The 23,421-nt window shown below is 39.7% G+C and overlaps 1 protein-coding gene across 3 annotated transcripts; it reads right to left on the minus strand.

Moving 5' to 3' along the window:
* Positions 1–16,104, minus strand: KLF3 (Kruppel like factor 3). 3 transcript variants are annotated; one of them, XM_015594991.2, is made up of 5 exons: positions 15,954–16,104; positions 8,208–8,694; positions 7,401–7,551; positions 2,457–2,617; positions 1–400 (listed from the first exon to the last, which is right to left on the minus strand). In XM_015594991.2, exons 1-5 carry the CDS (start codon positions 16,008–16,010, stop codon positions 219–221), a joined length of 1,038 nt encoding a protein of 345 aa, XP_015450477.1. In that variant the 5' UTR covers positions 16,011–16,104; the 3' UTR covers positions 1–218. The 3 variants fall into 3 exon arrangements, with proteins under 3 accessions (XP_015450477.1, XP_015450480.1, XP_006918997.1); XM_015594994.2 differs by lacking the exon at positions 15,954–16,104 and adding an exon at positions 11,477–15,000 and having other exon boundaries at positions 7–400; XM_006918935.3 differs by lacking the exon at positions 15,954–16,104 and adding an exon at positions 10,381–11,464 and having other exon boundaries at positions 7–400.
* Positions 16,105–23,421: the final 7,317 nt, after the last annotated feature.

The raw sequence follows: 23,421 nt of genomic DNA on the forward strand, positions 1-23,421 counted from the left end.
TCACATTCTTTAGGTCTGACCCGTGGTAAGGAGAGGGAGGATTAGAGAATATTTACTACTACTGACCATATGGAAGTTTGAATGATATAAATTCAGATTCAGACCAGCTGAATCAAAATGAAAATGTACATGTAAAAAATGAGTTAGATCATAGGAGGACAGAGAGAGAGAGAGAGCTGGGCGAGTGGGGAGCCCGCCGAGGCGGGAGCCGGAGGCGTTCAGACGAGCATGTGGCGCTTCCTGTGCAGGGCAAGGTGGTCAGAACGAGAGAAGCTGCGGTCACAGTCTGGACACTGGAAAGGTTTGATTCCAGTGTGTTTTCGGAAATGCCTTGTCAGTTCATCGGACCGAGCGAACTTCCACGTGCACCCTTCCCATGTACATTTGTAGGGTTTTTCTCCTGCAACAGGGAAAAATGAAAAGAGCTCATTTATTTTTTTTTCCTGACAGCAAGAGTCTATTAATTAGTAAAGACAATAAAATTAAACTTTTTGAGCTAAAGCTGTTGACAAAGATTATTTCCAAGGTATGTTCATCCGTTTGTCCCTCAATAAGCACTACAGGACAAGAAAGAAAACAATGAACTAATTCTCTTAAAAATTTAACTGGCTCGCCGCCCCACCCCCCATGAGGGGTGTAATTTTAAGAGTTCTTAAAGCTTAAAGGCATTAAATCCATTCTGAGGGGCCACATAGTTTGGTTTTGTCCTTACTAGTAGGGATTAATAACAAGAAATTCCCGGTGATTTGTATTTGTGTATTGTCTTAAACTCTTCAGGACCTTAGAAGCAGTGCTAACCATTCAATGAGAAGTCTGAATTGAAAGTTTGTGGGATTTTCTTATTCTTTTCAATAGTTTTCTAAAAATCTGAAGTCTCTATCAACCGAAATATGTGTCAGGGATTTCAACATCTTATCTTCTGTTTGGTCAATAACTATGACAAAGCATAATGTTTTAATTCAGAAGTACTAAAAATATAGTAATTCCTCCCCCATGCTGTCAGAAACCAGGCTTCTCCAACCTCTCCTATGGAATAATGGTAAATCTGCAGGTAAGGAACAGAAGACCTTCGTGGGAAAATCACAGAGAGAGCCAGCAGTATGAAGGCTTTTATAAATAAAAAGGCTATGAATGGCTTTCTTACACGTTTAAAGTATAAATAACAGGTAATGGGCATCACAATATAATTCCTGTTTACTATTACTTGTTCTCTAGAGACCTGACAGGACTGCCATTCCTTGGTGTTCCAATGAGACATTCATAATTTGTATTATCTATTTTGCTGCACAGCATACAAATGCTAAGAGGGATGTTCTTCCTACATCTGAATTATGCAAACACTCACTGTCTTTTTAACCTTCCCCTAGACTTCAGTGACCCCCGCTCCCCTTCCGCCTGCAGGTCCCATTAATGCCCTGGGCGTGTTTTTATGACTCCTGGGCACAGATTTCAGTGACTGGGTGCTTCCTAAAGGCAAGGCTATTCCCCTTAGCTCTCTCCTGGGCAGCATGGTGACAAAGCCAGCCTTGTACCAAGGCTGATTTTCATTCTCCCTCGGCTTTCTCTCCTGAGGATTCACTGAAAATCAGCTCCACTTTGACTCTGCCAGACACTTTCCTGCCTTTTTCTCTTCCAAACCCGAGTCCTCTCTTTCTAAATAGTCATAGTAAGAAAGACTCAAGGAAATGTACATTCTGAGCTAAGAACAATGGACACAGAGGCAAATTACTGTTGCATTAGAAGTTCACACCAAAGGGTTCGAGGTTAGGTCAGATACGGCCTACAGTAAACATTAACCACCAATACTGACTGCAATTAATCAGGCTGTTTAAAACATTTTTATATGAATTCCTTAAGATAGTTTGCTATAAAATGTTTAAGAACCCAAGAACAATTTTATGTTTTCATCACCTCTACAAAGATCTGGCTGCACACTCTATATTCGATACTGGGCAAGATGGAAGATATTCTAGGAACAGATATGGCAGGCAAATCACATAGCAGTTCCCTCGATTTTAGAAGAGAGCACTAACCCAAACTCCATTTCTATAAACTGCTGCATCTATTTGTCTTTTGATACTGTGAATCTGATAACGTATAACATTCACGAAATGAGAGCCCACGAGAAGACCACAGCCTTGATGAAATGGGCCCACGGCTACGAGCGGGCTCCCCTCTGTTCCAGTGGAGGTGCTGCCTTCCACGCTCCCTCACTACGCAGAGTACAGAACTGCAAGTAACTGTGAAGGACCTTGTTAGAGAATCTACGCTCACACTACAAAAGTAAATCATTATCAGAAACCTCAGTTTTCACGACAGAGACACCTACAGACAATGGTAACTTTCAAGATGCCTGAACAAATTTCATTAAAATGTCTGAAACTTAGAATGTTTGACTTAACATTTCATTCTAATATTTCTTTAAGGAGGTAAAGTGAGTCTTGTATTTCTGATACCTGTATGTGTTCTTCTGTGTGCTTTCAAGTGAGAGCTTTTAGTGTACACTTTGTTGCATCCGTCGTAATCACATCTGTGTATCCTCCGCTTCCTCTGGGCGTCTGGAGATTCCACAGGCAAAGGTCTCTTCCCAGGCTGTACTATGACTGAAGGGTGATTCCTGTGAAATCCAATGTTAAAACGCAGAATGTTGAATGAAAGGCTCTTCCATTTTTTTCCATCTACCAAAAACACTAACAACACTGGGCAAAAACAAACAAAACAAACAAACAAAAAAACCCAACAAAATAAACAAAAAAGAAATTAGCTGATCAACCCAAGAAGCACTGCTATATTCATTCAACAAACATTGAGTGAGCACCTACCATGAGCCAGGCACTGTGCTTGGCACCGGGACACAAAGATGAATAAAAACAGGGTTCCTGCCCTCGAGGAGCTCACACTCTAGGGGGAGACAGACATGTAGATAAGTAACGACAGTAAGAAGGCTTACGCTACACTAGAGGGAGGCGCTAAGTGCTAGCAGAGTCTCTTTCTCTCAATCAAAATCTGCCTCTTTATAGAATTTTATGGCACTAGGTAATGCTGGACACTGTGTTTTCACAGGCTGCCCTGATTTTCACTTATTGTTCTTTAGGAAAACATATGAAAAGTCAAATTCCTAAGTTTCAAGCAACCACACTGTAGGTTGTATCTACATTTTATCCTTTTCGTAATTGGTATTTAGTTGGGGTCTCTTAAAGATCGCCAATTCTCATTTAATTTTCAAATGCTAACTCTTCCAAAAAAAAAAAAAAAAAAGGTTGGCACTGTAGTCTTCATGACTAAAACCTTTACTGTCACTACTTTTCCTGTTAGAGAGAGAATTTCACGGCAGTGCCAGCATGACAGTGGCTCCAAAAAGCAGTGTCAGCTCCTTCAAGGGGCACCTGCCAGTCTCCCTACCTTCCTGATTACTGCCACCCAGACTCACATTCCTGCATCTGCACAAATCAAATCATGTTAAACTTATTTCAGACTCTCTCTTTTCCAGAAAGCCAGTTGGTGGACAGAAAAGGCAGATGGGGAAGAGTTGGGAAAAATCTGTAGTTTTCTGACTTCTGCTGATTCATGTAATTAAAATTTCTAATCTATTCATTAATTCTAATCCATTCATTTGCTTTCTTAATGACTAATTACTTGCCACAAGCTTATGTGGTCGGCCTCCAACTATAAAGAAAGACTTCTTTTTCTTTTAAGTGTGAACCTAAATTTCTTAAGATGTTCCAAATCACATATGAATGTTTTATACAAGTGTGTAGGGGAGAAAAAAGATTGGTGAAAAGGAAAGAATTTAATGGGGTAAACACTCAAGCTTGTGAGATTAAAAAAAAGGATAATAAAATTTAGCCATAAAAATTAAAAGGGACTCCCTGAAACAAAACTTCATTTTTTTATCTCGGTAAAAATTTAAATACATGTCCTTTATCAGTAACTTTTCCAGACATGCTAGAGAATGACTCGAAAGAGAATATAAGGTGTGATTATCCTAAGTGACCTTACTTATTTCTCACTTTTATTACTAGCAAAGAAAACTGTCAGTTAGGACTATCACTATCTTCTTACCCTGATGCTTAGATGGGCAACACAGAAAAATAAAATGGCCGAGTGTAGATACATGGAAAAATGCACATGAACTAGTGAGAGAGGGGTTAAAAAAGAACAAAAACTTCAATTTTATAAATGTACAAACAAATAACAGAGAAAATAGAGAAGTGAGAGGTTTATGGACAAAGTTTTTATAAAGCTGAATTATCAATTTAAAATTATTCAATAAAAAGGGGAAAAATTTTAACCTTTAATTTTAATGTCATCAATTAAAAATGTTTCCTTTTCATTAAGAGAACTTCAGAAGGTAAAATGCTGGGGGAAAAATAAATGGTTAAATACATCTCATATGCCTCTGGGTTACAGGAAGAGTATCTTAGATGACTTTAGTAGCCTCTCCCAATTATTAGATTTTATGGATGGGGAATCTGTCTAATAGTTTCTGTGCAGTAGTTAGTCACGATCGTTTTTTCCAATTGTTCATTTTGTATATAAAGGCACGCAAAATCCAGTGTGTTCTAGTTTTAAATCCCAGCTCTGCTGCTGATAGTCCCTGTGGCCCCTGGGCAAGGTGTTGATCCTCTCTGTGAAATGGGGGATGATAATACGATCACAGAAGGCTGTTGTGAGTAACCTACACAAAGCATTGAAGAACAGTATCTGTTCCAGACATAAAAATCTACTCAATAGTAGCTGTTGCTATTTTGAGGTTCAGAAACTCATTTGCAAACTTTGCACCAACAGCTGTTTAATTTTATGAGTTTTGGGGATGTCCCGGCCTCAGACTAGGAAATCTCTACTCTGGCTAACGTCAACCTTGGAAGGCAGTATCATCATTCAAGGGTGGTTAGCAGCCCTCTCTCTAAAGAGCCAGATGCTGGTACAGGCTGATGCTAGAGATTTTGAGATCTCACCCTTCTTGGTCTCCTCGCTGCTCATTTTTAAAGAGGCTGTTTTGGATCATTACAACCAAGAAGTTAGAACAGCTATTAATATCAGAAACCTGGTCATTGTTGACCCCTCTCTTATGTTTGCTACCTTTCACATACACAAGTAAATGGGGAAATCTGATCCTCAAGCTTTTCATTCTAAATGCATTTCCACACACATAAATACATAACAAAAGGAATCTGATATACATTTGAGTGCCTTTACAAATAATTCTAAAGCTATAACTCTATGTAATCAAGCAAATGGATTTCAAAGCTGTATTTTAAAGTCTACCTTTAAAGGAAAGTTTTCTTAGGCAAATATTATTAGGGCTGCCTCATAATGGTACTAGGCGCTTGGTTTCAAGTGATTCTTTCCTGGCTAGCAGGTTTCCTATGTGGGCTGCAACTGGGCACACTCCAAGACATTACTTAATTGTATCTGTGAGAAAATTACTTGAAAAGTACACGTCCAGGTTGTGGCTAATCTGCTGAATTTTTTGAGAGGCAAAACACATTCTTAGGTCAGCATTAGACTAAGCATATTACTCATTAATCATTAAAAGCCATCGAGGTTGAGATCATCAAGAGAACGTTACTTAAGAGAAAAAGTCCTTTCTCTTCAGCCACATTCAGAGCACAGAATATTGCCTTCAAATATTCTTCTTCGTAACATTTTACATTGTAATTCGCAGTAACCTGGACGTTGGAATAACCCCTTTCAGTCAATGGATTCCACTCCCCGCCCCCCACCCCTATGTGGGCAGCTGGCTTGATGGCATCTTTTTCATCACCAAGGCTGGAACAATTACATGTGCAAATCATGCTGCCAGTTACCTCACCACCCGTCATCATGAAAAAGAGGTAATTCGGCCTACAAGATATGTCCATTTTGGTTAGTCTTTCTGTTTTTCCTTTCAGTGGAGTGCATGACCAGATGCAACTGGCTTGACATGGGTTAAAAATAGCAGGAAGAGCACTCATCTAGAAGCTGGAGGTCAAGCTCAGGCCCCCTCCACTCGTAACTGTGATTACAGGTGAGTTATTTAATGTTTTGGCTCCTCAGTTCTCTGTTTGCTCTGACTCCCGCACGCTTGTTATCAGAGAATTAACTCCTTTGAAAACACTTGGAAAGTTTCTTTTTTTGGGGGGGAAGAGGGTGCTATGAAATTATGAAAAGTGAGAACGTACAAGTCCATCAGATATTCTCCCTGCTGATGTGGCTGGGTAAGAAAATTCACTTTCTTCTTCATCTATCAGGGAATATATGACAATAATAACAAACCCAGAGAATGTACATTTTGTTGCAGATTAGTTGTGTAAGGGAGAGGGGTGGAGAAGATAAAGTAGAAAGGTGGGCAGCACATTTGTTCAAGGTGGAGAAAAGGTGATATAGGAGGAAGATGATGGAAGGGACCCTGAGGACCCTGTACTAGGAAGCTGGCCACTAAATCCAATGTTGAAAGATAACACGAGACAATTACAGCAAAAATAACAATAATAATTACAACCAATAATGAAAATAAAGAGGAAATGGAGGCAGCAAGATTAAGTGATTAGCCCAAGGTCATACATATGGTGGAGAGCAGAGCTGGGATCCAAGACGTCAGATCCGAAGGTCACTTTCTTAACTACTTAAAACACAGCCTCATTGTAATCACTGGTAGAGGTCAAGGATATCTAATAGCAAGTCCCATTAATGATGTGTGCGGCATCATTACATTATAGCGAGACCTAAAACAAACCATTGTTCAGGTGCTTGGATTCTGACCAATATAGTGTAAACTTTCCACTGCATGGCAGTTCTAAAGCAGACTGAACAATCTAGGGGCAGATATGATTAAAAAGACCAGATAATAAAGTTTTTTCAATGCTGAGCTTCTCTGAGCTACATGGACAATTTCTGTTGCCACCACTTATTTACAGGACCCGTTTTGGAGTGTCTTTCTTGGGCTTATGGTCGGCCCCAAAATTGTGATTAAAGACAGTCCCCATGATGGAAACAGTATACCCTATTACAAGTAACAACTGGGAAGGATGACGTGTGTCCGTATGAACAGTTTTCATGATCCAACCTTAAGTAGAATATTTAGAACATCAAAGTCAACCCACGCTGGGATTAAGATTATGGAAAAACTATACATAGTCTGGAAGAATGAAAAAAAAAAAAAGATAAAAATGATATATCTGGTAAGGTGGCAAAATCATGAGTGACCAGTTCACGGGTGACTTGAGGTCATTGTCACATGCTGTCCGTGTAACAGAGCAGTTTTTGGACAGGTCCTCCCACCTTGCCCAGTGGCTACCACATACTACAAGGTGTTCCCGGCAAACCACACACATCACACGTCGGAAGCTTGTGCTTCCATGTCAGGTCCCAAGATGCATGCTGCTACAGAAATGCCGGGGAGACCTAAATGTACTTACTCTTGCAACAATGCTTGAGGGGGGGACACTGAGTTCATTAAAGGGGGTGACATTTCTTCAGGATAATAATCTGTCCTCTGTGGTTCGATCCCAGGTTCTATTTTAATTTTCTTCTGTAATATAGGCTTCTCATACGATTCAATTACAGGTACTAAAAATAAAAATAAAAATAGAAAAGTCACTCTACGTATAATTTAACAATTTCAGCTTTTAGAAGCTTATTGCATAGCTCGTATCTGCAATACTGATATGTGAGTATTTATCTGCTTTTGGCAGCAATGAATCTGAGGGGGGTTCCTGTTTCTCTGGACCATTATTTTGCGAGTAAGCAGCCCATAAATGATTCTTTATGATTTTTAGTTATCTCTTTTTAATCCCAGGCTTCTGCCCATGTCTAGTCAGTAAAGAAGATAGCTTTTAATAGCCATTAGTTATCACCACGAGTTAAAGATATTAAATGCCTTTTTGCACCTAGAATCACATCAGCATTCTATAAAGCAAAATAAAAAGTCAAGATTCTTACTATCCCAAAGTTGACAACTGCATAGTGAAAGTAATCATTTCATGGCATTAAACAGACAGCCTGATTCTTAGGAGCTCTTCCAGTATCAACACTTGAAAAAAAAAAAAAAAGAAAGAAAAGAAAAGAAAAGGAAATGCCTTAGGCAGACGCTAAGTGGAAAATTTCCTTTTAAAAGTTCAACAGCTCTGGCTCTCTGCTTCCTTTGCTCTCTCAACCAGGCTGTCTGGTGAAGACACCAGATATACTAAGCTGGAGCAGCAGTGTGCATCAGCGGTGGAGCTTACCTTGCATGCTACTATTTGAATTCTCCATCTCCTCGGACAAGGACACCATGAGCGGCTGCTGGAGATGACTGGTGTACATGAAGGGGACGGGCTGTACCACGACTGGCTGTATGACAGGCAGTATCCCCGGGCTCCGGATCCCATGCCGGGAGAGGGCGGCGGCCATCACCGGTGGCATGGACAGCGGCACGCTGAAGGGCTGCACTCCCGGGGGAGGGGGTGAGTACTTCTTCATCGGCGGGCTGGAAGATGGCATACTCAGCCCAGGTGAGGCTCTCCGGTGTGACGGCTGGAACTTCAGTGAGGAAGGGGAATTCCCAGCAGAGGGCGGAGAACTCCGCTTGTTCACGGTGAGGTCCACTGGCTCCATCTGCATCCCATGCGACAGGGCTTCCGGGGTCTGGAAGTACTTGTCAGATAACGGTGTGGAGTAGATGACTCCATACTTGTTGGGCTTTATCGACTCCATGTAATTAGATGGGTATGACTATTGGAAAGGAAAAACAGAAATGTGGAAAACAGCCAAATAAGTACATATGCTTGAAACATGAATTAAGATGAAAATATACAAGGCATTTTCAATTTCATGAACTTTATAAAGTCGTTTGGATTTAGATATATGCTTGACCCTGAAAAAATGCTATGAGAGAGCTGGTCTAATAAACATAAGAACTTAGGTTAATGTGGTAACCTTATATCACCTGAAAAAAATCTCAAATTTAATTCTAAGGTGATACCCTTGTGAAATATTAGGTTTCGGTTGATAACTGCCAACATTCTAAAACAGGTAAGCAAACAGAATCCTTATGGGTCTTTATCGTTAGGAGTAAGCATTGGGGTTCACCAAGAACCAGCCAAGCCAACTAACTTCATCACTTTTCTGATGGAGTTTCTTAACTGGCAGGAAATGCTCTCTCTAGCTTTAGTGTTTCACCTCAGCAGCAGGGCACCGGACATTCCTCACAATGTACTGGTGTATATAATGTGGAGAAACGAAGTTGCACCTTTGGGTGGGCCTGAGCCACTGATGAATCCCTGCCTAGGATGTCCAATAGTCCTGATTGGCCTGGGACTGTCTTGGCTTTAGCACTAAAGTCCTACAATCTGGGCAACACCTCGGTCTCAAGCAAACCAGATGGCCAGTCACCCTGCACACCTATACACTGAAGGCCATCCACACTAATGTAGCTATGTCCTTGGCCTTAACAGCCTTATTCACAGTTTGAATGAAGCTCTAGAAGATGACTTGATTTCCAAATGTGTGGATGACACAGAATTGTAAGAAAAGGCTAATATAATATGACTCAAATCAGGACATGTGATGCTCGAAATGACTTGCACATAAGCTGGAGCCCAGTGTTCTCTTTTCTACCCCTAGCTATTCTCCCCATCAAAAGAGGCTGGAGGATAAGCCAACAAGATCCTGGATGAGAAAAAATGGTTTGTATCCTCCCCAATCTAAGATCTGTTCTACAAATGACCTAATTGATCTTCAAATACCCTTCCCTCTTCTAATATCAGGGTAACCTAACTCCATCTACCAGCTTTAAATATAATCATAATAATTGCACAAGCTGGTTAATGTCCCTGGCCATGGAACTCACTAAAATTACTATGTTCCTTAACTAAAATTTTTAAAAATCTTCGTTGTAGAATGCTTTAAAAAAAATTAAACCTAAGCCATTTTTTTTTCTTATGTGTAGGCATTTTAGATAAACGGAAATTTTTAGTGATAACATGTCATGACCTCCCGCAGAAAATTACTTTATTTGAATGTTTTACAGTGAAAGTGATAAGCAAAACACTGTGCCTCTCTTCCAGCTCTTAAATTCTGTGTGTTTATGATTCTGAGGTGATACTAGCTCAGGATGCAACCAAGAAAACCCACCAAGGGGGCTTTATAATTAACCGGCTGAAATGCACTATTAATACCTGAGCTTCCACGGCCCCTCTAGCGGCCACTGTTGTTGAGTTATGAATAACTGTGGGGTAGCAGTGGTTTTGACTGGGATTACGACTTAAGATCACACCCTTTCTGGGCCCCGCTGGGTGATTCTCTGCCTGGCTATGCATCAGAATCACTGTGCTGATGTTATTAAAACTCAGATGCCTGGTCTCCACTCCAGGCCTACTGATCAGAGTATCTGGGAACAGGGGCCCCAGTGGTATTTACCTTCGTCTGGTTTTGATGTCAGTTTCTCATTGTTCAGATTACATATTTTCCTTCTGTCCTTTCTTTCTCCCTATCATCATAACCTGTATGGTCTCCTAGAACAGTGATGCCAGTACATATCCCTCGGGAGGCACTGCAGATGCTTACGGGTGGCACGTGATGAGCACACCGTACTTTAAAATAATTAGGTGTTTATTTACATGCATAAAAAACTTTTTTTTACAGTAGTGATAATGTTCCCTGTTAAAATAAATGTATTATGTTAAAAAAAAAAAAAGTGATTCTATAAAAGAAGGCAAGAAAAATTACTAGCTAAATATTAGAAGTGCAGGTGCCATCAGGATATGGCAAAACTTGTCAAGCCAGTACTGATACCCACCTTCTAGGAGGCAGTAGGGTTAAAATTAAAATTGGATTCAATGTGATAACTTCTGTAATAAGTTTAACACACACTATGGTCCTAAGAGCCCCCTTTTTTTATACAAGAGATGTGCCCTGCCACGGGCTTCCATCCTCTCAAACTGTAGATTCTGAATTACTGAGGAGTGGCCCCGGGTGCACAGATGGCCTTTTGAATAGTGCAGCTCTAGATGACTGAGATAAAAAATAAAAATACTAATTTTTATTATTAAAATCTGGGAAATTGTTTAAGTACAATTTAAAGGGGGGGAGGGAAGAATTTTCATTAATAGCACTGCGTCGAAACAAGATGTGAAGGATATAAAATCCAGAAATACAAAATATGTAAATTGTTTTTAAAAACAGCTTTGAGTTATGTATTAAGAATCATATGAAGAAAGGACAATTTCTTTTTTTTAGAACCAGGCACACACTGACAGGTACACTACAAGACATAAGAATATTATTATTGTTTAAATTTAATTATGAGGCACAAGGCTCAATAACCAAAAAACAAATATATATATATACATAATGTACAATGAGGGTTTAATGAAGTAATCAAATACAAGGGGGAAATATTTCTCCTAGTTCTAAAATTTAACCTGCATTATATGATTCTCTAAAGGGCAAAAGTTCTGGTACTAGAAACAAAAACTTAAGGAAATGGGAGGCAGCATTAATTGTTTCTACTCACAAAAAATGTAGCTTTGCCTTTATTTTCAGCCCTATTCTTCAATGACCTCCCTATGACCTAGATTTTAATGCCAAGTTATTGGCAGCTCAATAGGAAGCAAAATGAGGGCACACTTTTATTGCTGTCATTGCTGGATTTTTGTATCTGTGAGTGAGTTTAAGGAAAGAAGGAATTTCGAACCTGGGAGATATGCAAATTTAATAATATTCTTAGGTTTCTCAAGCCATAAAGAAGGAGAAAGCTGCATAAAGAGTCAAGGTTTCTAAACATTATGCAGTTTTGCTGAGAGTTCGCTCTTCAGTGAATGTCCCGTCTCCTATATTGTTGTGTGGTGTTTGAGCTAAAAGTAAGGAGACACATTTGGGCACATAACTCAGTACACACTTAACTATTTCCAGTCTGACTGCCTCACAAAAGGGTGAAGAAATGTGGTTCCTCAAACTGTCTCACTAGCAAATGTCACAGCAATGTTTATCAGGACATTGACACATTTAATTATTTGGGTGGAGGACACAAGCTATTGCAATCCGCTTAAAACAATCTGGTTCTCCCACAGTGTAAGGACTGGTACAGGGATGCTCGGGGTGTGTGCCTTGGGTGGGTAGCACCCTGGTCCCAGTTGCTTCCTCTCTGTTCCAGACCATTCCTATCTTCTAACAAAGCAACACAAATAAACGTGGCCATACTGGCCCCAAATCGAAATCAGAGACAGAAAAGGGGCCTGTGGCCACTGATGGACATCCTGTGCCCGCCCCACGTACTGCCTACCCAAAGGCCCTGTGTGCTGGAACAGAGCAGCCTGAAGACCAGGCTCCGGCAAGGCAACTCCAACCCCAATCTTGACTAGGAACAGTAATGGGTGTACTTCTCAAAAACATTCGTTATTAAGAAAAGTGCTTTCCCCTCCACACTGTGTGCATTTATTTGCTGAATGCTTCCTCTCACTAGATGGGAGACGAGGCCCTGCCACAGGAGTTTAATAAATACTGAATGAATGAAGTAAATCAGCATACTCTGAGTCAGTTTTTACAATTAACAAGGCTAAAAATAATTCTAATTCTTTTGATTCTAAAAAAATTGTTTTTAATTGTGCTGAAGAGAAAGGCTCAGGATTTGGATAATCTTCTAAAGTTATCCCTTTATATATTGGGAATAGTTTTGGTGAGTTTTCCATTACAAAACAGTTGAAGTGGATGGACTGACTGCCTGAAACATGAATGAATTCTGTTTCCCTATTCATTAATTTTTTTTTTTTTTAAAGTGAACATCTGTGACAGTGATGGCAATTCAAAGGGATCTTCATACTAAGGGTGGGGTTCCCAGTGCAGCAAGGCGTGGTGCCTTTATAAGCAAACACTCTGGCAAATGTCAGGCCCCTCTATGCAAACAAAAGGAGAAAGCCCCCTTTCTACCCAGCTCAGGAGGGTCATAGAGAACAGAGCAGAGGAACTAGTGACTTTAAGTACTTCTCGATCTGTAAGGAGTCTATTAGATAACAATTTTTATTTAAAAAAAAGAAAAAGAAGATACTTTCTTCCAAAAGTAATCTTCCTACAGGAATAGAATAAGAAAGAATTCTTTATAAAAATTTGTTTCCTTTCTCACTCTCCAAGTTAAATTCTTTAATTTCCCACTTTTGAAAATGTATTGGTAAAAATAATTCTTTCACATGTGCATTTAATATTCACACGGTGTATAGTTTACAAATTATAATCTCGAATTTTACAAATTAAAAAAATAATAAAATAACAAAAAATAAGAAAAATAATAAAAATAGGCTCAGGGAGCTGTTGGTGGTTTCGCCAACATTATATTTGTTGAGAATAAGTAGCGGAGATCCAGGCACGGACCTGGGCAGGTAAAGTCTACTCTGCTCCCTATTCCTATAAATTTTAGCAAGATAATCCCAAGCGTTACCATTTGCCTCAAAGCACAGGACGGTATGAAGGCTTATACTCGGGCAAGAGAGAAATGACATTTCCTCACTTTCTTTAAATTATAGCAAAATACCAAATAAGCAGATTGCTTCTGCTGTGCTCTCCTTTTAAGAGAAAGGGGGGTAAGGCAGGGAGATAAGTCGTTGTAAAATATTTTTATTGATAATTGGAATTAAAACAAACAAAAAAATCTTACAAACTGTCCTATACTGCTTTAATGTTTAGAACATTGACTCAGATAACCAAAGACTTCAACTTTCAGGTCAAAGATAGAATTAAAAAGTAAAAAGCAATAAAGGAATAATAAATTAGGTTTAATACACTCCCACTATGAAGGCAGGAAAAATGAACTTTGAAGATTTCAGAGTGAAACATAATCACAACACTCTCTTCCCCAAATGTTTCAGTTAACTGAGGTTTCACTGAATTAAAAAGAAACTTCACTGTAAGGATTGACACAAACTTTTGGTGAAGTGACCTAATTAATTTCTATAAGCATTAGTTGACTTTGAAAACTAGAGCATAAAGGAGAAAAAGATCATTAACTGCAAAATACTTCTACATATTCTAGCTTCATGTATTAATATAAGTTACAGCATTACAAATATAACCATTACTTCGAATGCATTTTATTTCAAAATTTTTTTTCAATCAAGCACATTTTCTTGCACTTATATGATATAATTAACATGATATAACTAAGCAACATGGATCTCCATTTTAGCTTTAAATTAGGCTCTTGAGCCCTATTTTCATGCTTGATTAAAAGCACTGGAGGTATATTGAATAGTAAAGTGCATCATGATGGTTCTGCATCATTTATGAAATTAATCATATTCTCTAGTACTAAAAACTTATTCATATTTCAAGGGTATAATTAATAGAGAAATTTTATAGCTTAATTTTCCTTCAACATGATCATGCAACAGTTGGGAGAAATGGGTTGATGAATATGATGACAGCACTGAATAACATTATAAGTCAATTTAGTTTTTGATTAATAAAATTCTTATTGCTCAGTTATATTCAGACACTCAGTTAACCAGTTATCATGCTGGAATGTAAATGTTATTTCCTTAAAGCCACTCTGACTTAACTTTTCATTGTACATAGTGGTAAACATATCACTGGCTTAGGAATATCCATGGCAACTTGGTTTCAAGGGCCTCAGAGTGACCCCCATGTCTTGTATAAACATTCTTGGCAGGAACTGCCACAGCCAATGCATAAGGACGATCTAATTTTGCAAGTGTGTCATTATCGACCTTCACATATACAACTTGGGCTAAATTTTTCCCCCTTGTGAATATTTTCCAAGCCCATGGAAGACAAGAGTGAGGCAGAGTGAGAATGCTGCCTGCCTTGTCATTTCCTATTTACTAAACCAGATCCCCTCCAGTCTTAACCCTGCTTTGAGGTGAAACACACCTTTCTGTTGTCATCCACGTCCCATCTCCATAGCACTAGTGTTGTGCTTACATAAATACCAAGACTAATTAATTACTAGTCTTTCTCGATGGCGGAAAAGTATGTAAGGGGCCTGGCTTAGAGGGACCAGCTTAGCACTAAGATGCTTAAAAAGGATATGAATACAACTCCCTCCTAGCCACGGACTCCTCCCGGGGAGATGAAACTTCTCCTCGCTGCCAAGTTCTCTTGCTAGCTTCTCCTCAGTCACCTCTCGTGCAGTCACAGCTCCATATGGCGGCTGTCATTGGTTTTTAAGCAAATCCTTTTATCCTTAATATATTTCTACAAGCAAAAGGACTGAGTTGTTATATATATATATATTTCATTGTTTTAACGTCTACAGCACCTGGTCTTCCTAGGTGTTCTCCCATCCAAGTACTAACCAGGCCCGACCCTACTTAGCTTCTGAGATCAGACGAGATAGGGCACGTGATTTTTGTTTCATCTTTTTAATCGGCTCTGTGAAACATACCCTAAACACTATATGAGATCCAGTGAAATAACTTTTTCTTCCAGTATCAAAAAGAAAAACAGACAATCTCAAACATTTTTGAAAACTCTTCTATATAATCAGGGCGGTGACCTTGAGTAAAAAACACCTCTAAGTCATCATGTTCCTGATAGAGAGTTCTTGTAGGTACATTCAGAAATTGCTATGGGTTTTTAAAAAGATGTCCCCAGATGTATATTAATTTTTTTAAAAAATCAGTGGCCAAACTTCCCACCGCCCCCAAAATCAATAATCCTAAGAGCCTAAACTAAAAACTGGTAACTGAGGAGTTTCTGTAAACCTGCTTCTGGTGCAACGAGATTTGGCAGTGGCCCGTGTTCCATGCTGATCCTATCTTGGGGGCGTGTGTGGCACAGGACTCAAGGAAACATGAATCTAATTGATCCAAGGATGTACAGTTGCTAGGAGGGTATTAACCTCGCTTACTGCTGGGGGCTTTGAACGGTTTCCCTATCAAACAGCTGTTAAGTAATGAGTAACTTTAAGGAATAACACGACACACGATAATGTTATTACCACTTGGAATAAGTAAGAAAATGTTCAATTTTAGAAAACTTACCACCGAGACAGGGTCCATGGCCTCTTGCTTGACAGGGACAGGGTCAAACATGAGCATTCTTTTAGTCAAGCTTTCTAGGGTGCTCTGGAGTTTGGCCTAGAAAACAAAACAAGGTATTCATCTAAATTCCCAAGATCACTTTAAATATAAACTAATAAAAATAAAATAAAATATTCTTCACCCACTCCTCCCCGCTTCTTCCTTTCCATAGCCCCCAGAATGGCTAGAATTTGTTCCTTTTACCTATGAAAGATGCCGTATTTTATATAATTAAAACCAGATTCCATGGTTATAACCGGATGAGAGCCAACTTGCATTCCTAACTCAAACGCATAAACTCTGATATTTCTGGAACAAAATGTCCAGCTCCTTCTTAACAGCAAAGCTGAAGATGGCTGTGCAACTCAACAGAAGTTCACATTATATATGAATGTTAAACCTTTTCCTTATTTTCATAACAAAAAAAAGAAAAAGCAAAAAAAAAAAAAAAACAGGAAAAAGAAGAGAAGCAAAAAGAAAACCTAGACACAACCATCATTAATATCTTTGTTTTTATTTTTGCCAACTTTTTAATCAATTATTGTGTACATACAATTTAGACCCCATAATTTCACTTGACAATTTGTGAAAATGTGTTTTTTTCAGTAAGTATGGTTCCATACCAAATTCAGTATGCCACTGTGTGAGCAGATCAGTTCACATAAATAATCCCCTTTTATAGGGCACTTAGGTTGCTTCTAAATTTTTACTGTTACAGACAGCAATGAGCATCTTTATACCTACATCCTCCTGCATATCCTTAATTAATTTTTAGATATGTTTTATGAAGGGGAATTCTTGGGTGACAAGCATGTGTATTTTCCAAAGCACCTTATATATCATCCAGAAGAGATGCTCTATTACTTCCATCGATAAAATAGAACCCATTTCCCAACACTTCTACCAGCAATGCGTTTTTATCACTTTAAAAAACTTAGTCAATTTGTTAGAATCCAAATGGCCAATTGTTCTTATCCTAAATTGATTTAATTACTGAAGTTAAATTTCTCATTTCTATTTACCATTTATATTTCTTCTTTTGAGAAATGCCTATTCAGGTCTTCAGCCCATTTTTTAATTGGATTTTTTTTTTTTTTTTGGTGTTGAGTTGTATGAGTTCTTTATATATTTTGGATATTAAAGAATATTAACTTGTATTCACACCCATTCTTGCAAATTTCTCACTAGGAAATCAGCCAATCTTTATCTTAATGCAAAGGAAATTTGCATCTTGATCCTGTTCAGTTTTTCCCCTCTATGCTTCTATTGTTCTAGCACTAGTCTACATAAAACCAACTGCTCCCTCACAGGACAAAACATTAGTCTGCTCGATATTCAACTGCACTTCATGTGTTACGGAATCACTGTGTGGCTACTACCCAGACCTTCAACAACCTGCTTTCGGACACTCACTCTCCAAATTTAGTTTAAGTACTCAGTGCTTGGGTTAGAGGTGAGGCCTTTATAGATCACTTTGGTTTGGGTGGAAAAGTGAACGAGTTTTAAGACTAAGTTCTACCTGAAAGAGCTGTAAAAGACCCTGGTTCTGGATTTCTTCTTCGATTTCAGTATTCAAACTCCCCATTCGACCTCCATGATAGCAATCCTGTAGTTTGTTGTGCCCATGACCTATGAGTTAAACTAAGACATCTTCACATACAATATTAAACGTAATACTGTGTAAATTTTTGTGCTTCAATGCTCCGTTGAAGAAAGACTGCTCTGGGTCTCATGACAACATGTGACTATCATTATTAACTCAACATAAGGCCCTGACTTCAAAATTCAATTTTCTTACATCACAGGATGTATTATATTAATCTGCAAACAAAATCTAATACCGGACTGCTCAGATCAATGGTGCTACTTCCCTCTTATGTAGTATAGCAAGAACAAACCCCAACAGCCAGCGAAAAATGGATGATTTCATAATGAAGGATAAAAACCCCTTTTGTGCCTTGAGATCTATTATTAACCAATTCCCAGCCTAGCAGCTGTACAGATGGATACGGCTCTAAGAATTGCTGTCCAGTGCCCCATAGCGGACCTTAAACAAAAGATGTGAGACCTCCTGCTTATATCAATGAGGTCGAATAATTCAGCAGCCCTGACCCACCGGTTGGCCACCCCTCCCCCAAGCCTTTTAAATTGACTTTGCTCTTACAGATTCATCCACTCCACTTGACAGCTTCTTGATGCAAATCTTTCTAAATAAAAGCACTCATATTCTCAGGTGTGTAAGGAAAGCCCTGGTCTTGAGACTCAGGAGCTTCGTCCTAGCCCTGCCACGCGGCAACTCTTCTCACACGTAAAATGCGAAGGCACCTCTTTCATCTACTTCCTATAAAATCTTGACCCACAATGTTTTAGGAAGATTAAATTAGAATTTAACACACACACACGTTTGTTTGCCTTCTAAATTGTTTATATCAACGAATATACAATTTTTGGATATACACACTGCACACACAGCATTTAATTTGTTGGTTCCAGCTTCTGGAGCAATGTAAGGTATCTGCCTCTTTGCTAACATACCTAGCCTTAGAGGTCAACCCCCCACCCTTAAGAAGATGCAGACTGAAGTCAGTTTAAAAGTTAACTGAGATGTCATGTAGGGCCCTGTTCCTGCACCACTGTACCACGGCAATGGCTTCCTAGCGTCTCCACACCTCGGCCCGCACGTTCTACCACCCTTAAGAGCACACAGTGGAATTAAGATGATGGGCTCTGGAGTTCATTTTGGTTCAAATTCTAACTCCACCATTTAGCTCATAAAGCCTTCAATGGCTTTTCTTAATGCCTATAGCAATGACTACTAAATCCATTTAAAAACGGATTACACATTAACCTGCTATATCTTCGATAATTTAAGACATTCTCGAAATCGTTTTTGTTAATTTTTGTTTTAAGAACATTAGTGCTTTGTAAGACTTGTAATCATAAGAGAAAAAATAGTCTAATACAAAGCATCTGTTCCAACAAAACCTGATTCATTTTTATTGAAAAAAGAATTGTAAAGGTATATATCTTCAGAACTGTACCTTAAAGTATCTCAGCTGTGATTAAGGGATATTTCTCATTATAGAAGTATTTCAGCGAATAAAGAAAGAATGATACTTTGAAACTCTTAAATACATCCCTGGAAAATAAAAAGAGTCTGCAAAATTCAAATATCACTCTGAACAGAATCAAATTCACTGTCCAGTCACATGTCTAACAGCACTTTGCTCCCAACTTGGTAGCTTCTAAAATAACTGATCACGCCTTTAATGATAGTCATAGGCTATGAAACAAGAGAAGGTAATGGACATGTAAGGAAAATGTTGAGCTTTTTGGGAATGGGGCAGCTTTATACATATCTCAGTGCCAATTTTTAAATGTTAATTCTACAGCCAAAACTTAATAAAAACAGGAGAGGAAGGCAAAGCTAGAAAGAAACTAAATTTAGGAAGAGAATAACACATTAATACATATCAGGCTTTTGTTTATTTATGTGCAAAAAAATCCTCATATACTCTGTACCTACTGTGCCCATCTCTGAATAGACCACTTTTGCCACTGGTATTGACTTTGTCTTTGGAGACTGCAGTGTCTCCAAAGCGCCCTCCATGTAACTGAGAAGTAACTGGAAGAATCAGACTCTCTGAATTTAGTGGCTTTAGTTCTGCACGGGCAGCTCAGTGCTCTGGGGACGCTGCCATCATTTTAGAAGAATGCTAAAAAATGCAAATACTGTAGAAAATCTATTACACAACACTGACAGCAATCTTCAGTAGAACCAGTAGGTGGCGTGCTAAGACAGGTATTAGACTAGGAAACTGGCAGTGAATAGAGTGCCAACATCAGAGTCTTTAAACTCAGTGAGTTTTAAGCAGGCTCAGGAATTCTGTTAACCATTTTACGAGGGCGTCACAGACACGATGAGGCCCCAAATGTAGTTGTGTTGTTTCTAACGACTATTTTCCAATCATAAATACAATTACATATTAGTTGTATTTAACTAGCCTAGCAGAGAAAGTCAATCCCAGAATAACAAAGTTGTATTCAAAAAAAGAAAAAAAAGGGCAAAACTGGTTCATACTTCTAAGTTATCAAGGCGCTTAAAAGTAAAAATATAGAAACATCATTGCCAAAATAATTTTCTGTAACTAGAGCAAATGTCATCTTCTCCAACTATGTTATTTTGCTGGAAAGGGCCAACACAGCTGAATTTTCCTTCAAAAGGAAGAAACAGATTTCCTTTCACACTCTCTCCACTTATACTTCTGACTTTTCAGATGCCAAAATATGGTCCGATTTTTGCCAAAATGAAAAACTGTGTGATTGTGTATTAAATAGCTTTGGTATAATACAGTTGCGTCTCACAGTCCTAATTCAGTCCTCTGCTTTACGAGGATACAAATGTGCTACAGAGCTTAGAAATACAGCCCATAATGAAAAGAGGTTATGATTTACCAAACCTCCTTTGAAAGTTGCTTGTCTCGAAGCTAGAGCATATTTATCACAAAAACAACTTTATAATGACTTCCCCCCTTCCCAGAAACATGAGAGAGAGCGAGCATGAACGTGGAGAATGTGTATGCGTCAGAAGCAAAGTTTCTTGGTGACATACAAGACTTGCCTGACATTCACCCTTCTTATTTCTCTTTTTATGCCCTTTTCATGTCTTTCTTTCTTTCCTCAGATCCTCAAAGGATTCCTACATTATTCTTCTCCGACCCATAAAGCTCCAAACTACCTGCCTCCCTGAAAGCAAATCTTAGCTGACCTAAGCCAGGTTTAAGGAGAAAAACAGCAGGATAAACCAACACACTACCTGTTAAGTCCCCTCCCCAACTATCCCAAGTGTTTGGATGTTCAAGGAGGAAGCATGTTACCTTCCCCCACCCTCTACTCCCCAAAGGAACTTCAGGGAAAAAAGGAGGAAAAAAAAAAAATCCCATCTCTGAGTGCATGTGTAATTTTTGGCCAGGAGGAAGACCAGGGCAGGCAGGCAACATCCTTGAAGCTAAACTTCCTTTCCAAAGAAACTTGTCCTTTTTCACTTCTGTACCCAAACTCTTCAAGCTCCCAAAGGAGCTGAATATTTAGTGGCAGTTGCTCTGGCCAGAAATATAAAGGGCCAGGCAACAGATGTCAGCAGGCATTTTTAAGTTGGAGGCTCCTTTTCAGAACAGCCAAGTGCTGGCACTTACCTGGAAATGTGTTCCGTTTTCACGCCACTTGACGATTTTCACCTTACCTCAGTCTTCTCTAATTGATTTGAAAAGAAAAAAATTCCATGGAATATTTCTAAATCCTTGCCCTTCATAAATTAGTTATTTTGCATCAAAATGTTTTATAAATGGGAAAGAAGTTAATTATTTAATTTCAGATTAAATATAATGATCCAGTGAGCAAACAATCCGCCCTCTCTCCTCTCTAGGCTAACAAGCCACCCAATTTTACTTTCCTGCCTCCACCCATCTGCTCCACCCTATGGAGAGTTGCCAAGGCAAGTCCAACTTGTCCAAACAGGACATGGCTTCAGATAAGATTCTGCCCACACCCTGTACTTCGGAAAGACCGAGTGAAGCAATTGATTTTGCATGTAAATAAGGACAGGTGCAAAGGTAACAACCAAGCAAAATCTCTACACTTTTGCAGAGGGAGGCCCAGCAAAGCAGGAGTGGGAGTGGGGAAAGCCAACCCATACCCTGTAGGAAAATTCTCAAGTTCACCAGCACCTGGCTGGTAGCAATCCACACCCTTCTTAAAGAAAGTTTAGCAAAAGCTAATCATTTTTCCTACTAAGGTTACATATTTGTTTTCCTTCTTAAGGCTGATAATTTTGTATTTTAGTTTTAAGGGCAAGCAACCCAAGATCAATTGAAAAATACCCGTGATGTGTAATCCTCCTGTGTACGTATCTTACAAGGCCGGCCTAAGCCCTCGAAATTCTCTTCTGTGAAGTGTTATATAATCAAGTCCAGAAGGGCTTCGTGAGGCCGGGCTGCCTCTCTGCTTTGTGCCCTATCACTGGAGACCCACCCCACTCCACCCTAAGGAGCCTCCACCCTTGCGGCCCCACCCAGGAGGGAGTGGGAGGCTGGGAGGGACCAACTGGCTCCAGTCAGCAGCCAGTTCCTGGAAACTCTGGCCTCAACAGTGATGGCTGGGACCTTAAAAATAACCAGAAAGAATCGTCAGGGTAATTCCCTGGACTCCTGAGGATTCACCATTAAAAGTTTATCTCATAGAACCCCAGAACCAAGAACTATACTGCCCTGTCCCTTCTAAACAAAAAAGAAACAGAAAAGCATTTGGAACCACTGCTATGCAAGAGAATTCAACATGTCCCCAATCCAAATCCTCCTCCTCCTCACTCTTGCCTCAAAAAGCCTGCTGGCAGCCCTCCCCCGTTTGCCTCATTTTCTGGTCATTCACCACAGAACCCTAGAGGTCATCTTTTAAGCCTCCCTCACCAACTTTTATTTCCATTTGTACTATGGCCACTGGGATCCAGGCTCTCAGTGCCTAAGACTGTGTTCCTGCGATTTTTCCTTCACTGGTCTCCCTACCCCTTCCCTTGGCCCCTCCAGTCCAGGTCGACTCCCTTGCCACCTACATTTTTCAAAGCCCTCTTCTCATCTAGTCTTTCCCAAGCTCTCAAACCGGCCTCCCTCCAATGGGATCCCCAGTGCATGTGGAGTGGGTTCAAGCACCCATGCTCAGCACCCTTTACTAACCAGCTGCCCCCTGCTCCAACAAGCACCCTTCATGCTGGCGGCCCCCCAACCCCCATGCCTTTGTTCATTTTTGGCCCTGATGCTGGGCAACCAGCAAGGAATGCTCCGGCCCCTTCCGGCTTATCTAAATCCTCCTAATTCTTCAAAGACCAGCTCAAGGCCCTCCCCACTCTGTGCAGCCAGCTGATTGTGCCCCAGTAGATCTGAGGCAGATCTGAGGCTGCCTTCTTACCTAGATAGGCTGGGACTTTAACTGACCACCACCAGAACACCTACAGGACAGGAGTGCTTTACTTCCTGTCCTTATACTTCCTTAGAGGGCTCCCTACCCACTCCCCAAAGGCACCAGGCTTGTTCACTAAATGACATATTTTTAAAAGGTCAGGCATAAGGAGCAAATGTAAGAGCACTTAGCCCAGAGTGGGAGCTCCTGATTTCCCTTTCCCTTTAAATGCACTTGAAATCACCTTAAAGAAGTAATGAGGGTGAAGGGGCCTTAACCTCAAGGGAACCAAAGCTCTCTAAAAAAGTTACTGCTCCTAACCTTAACCTTGAATGTTATGGGTCCTCCAGAGACCTTACTGGTATCATCCTCAAAGAAATTTTTATTACCCACACAGAGAGATCTCCCAAACACATGTAGTGTCAAGGTCTCTACTCTGTTTTAAGACTTAAAATATAAATAAATAAATAAGAGAGGG

This window comes from Pteropus alecto, unplaced genomic scaffold (assembly GCF_000325575.1).
Source record: "Pteropus alecto unplaced genomic scaffold, ASM32557v1 scaffold5, whole genome shotgun sequence".
Taxonomy (NCBI): domain Eukaryota; kingdom Metazoa; phylum Chordata; class Mammalia; order Chiroptera; family Pteropodidae; genus Pteropus; species Pteropus alecto.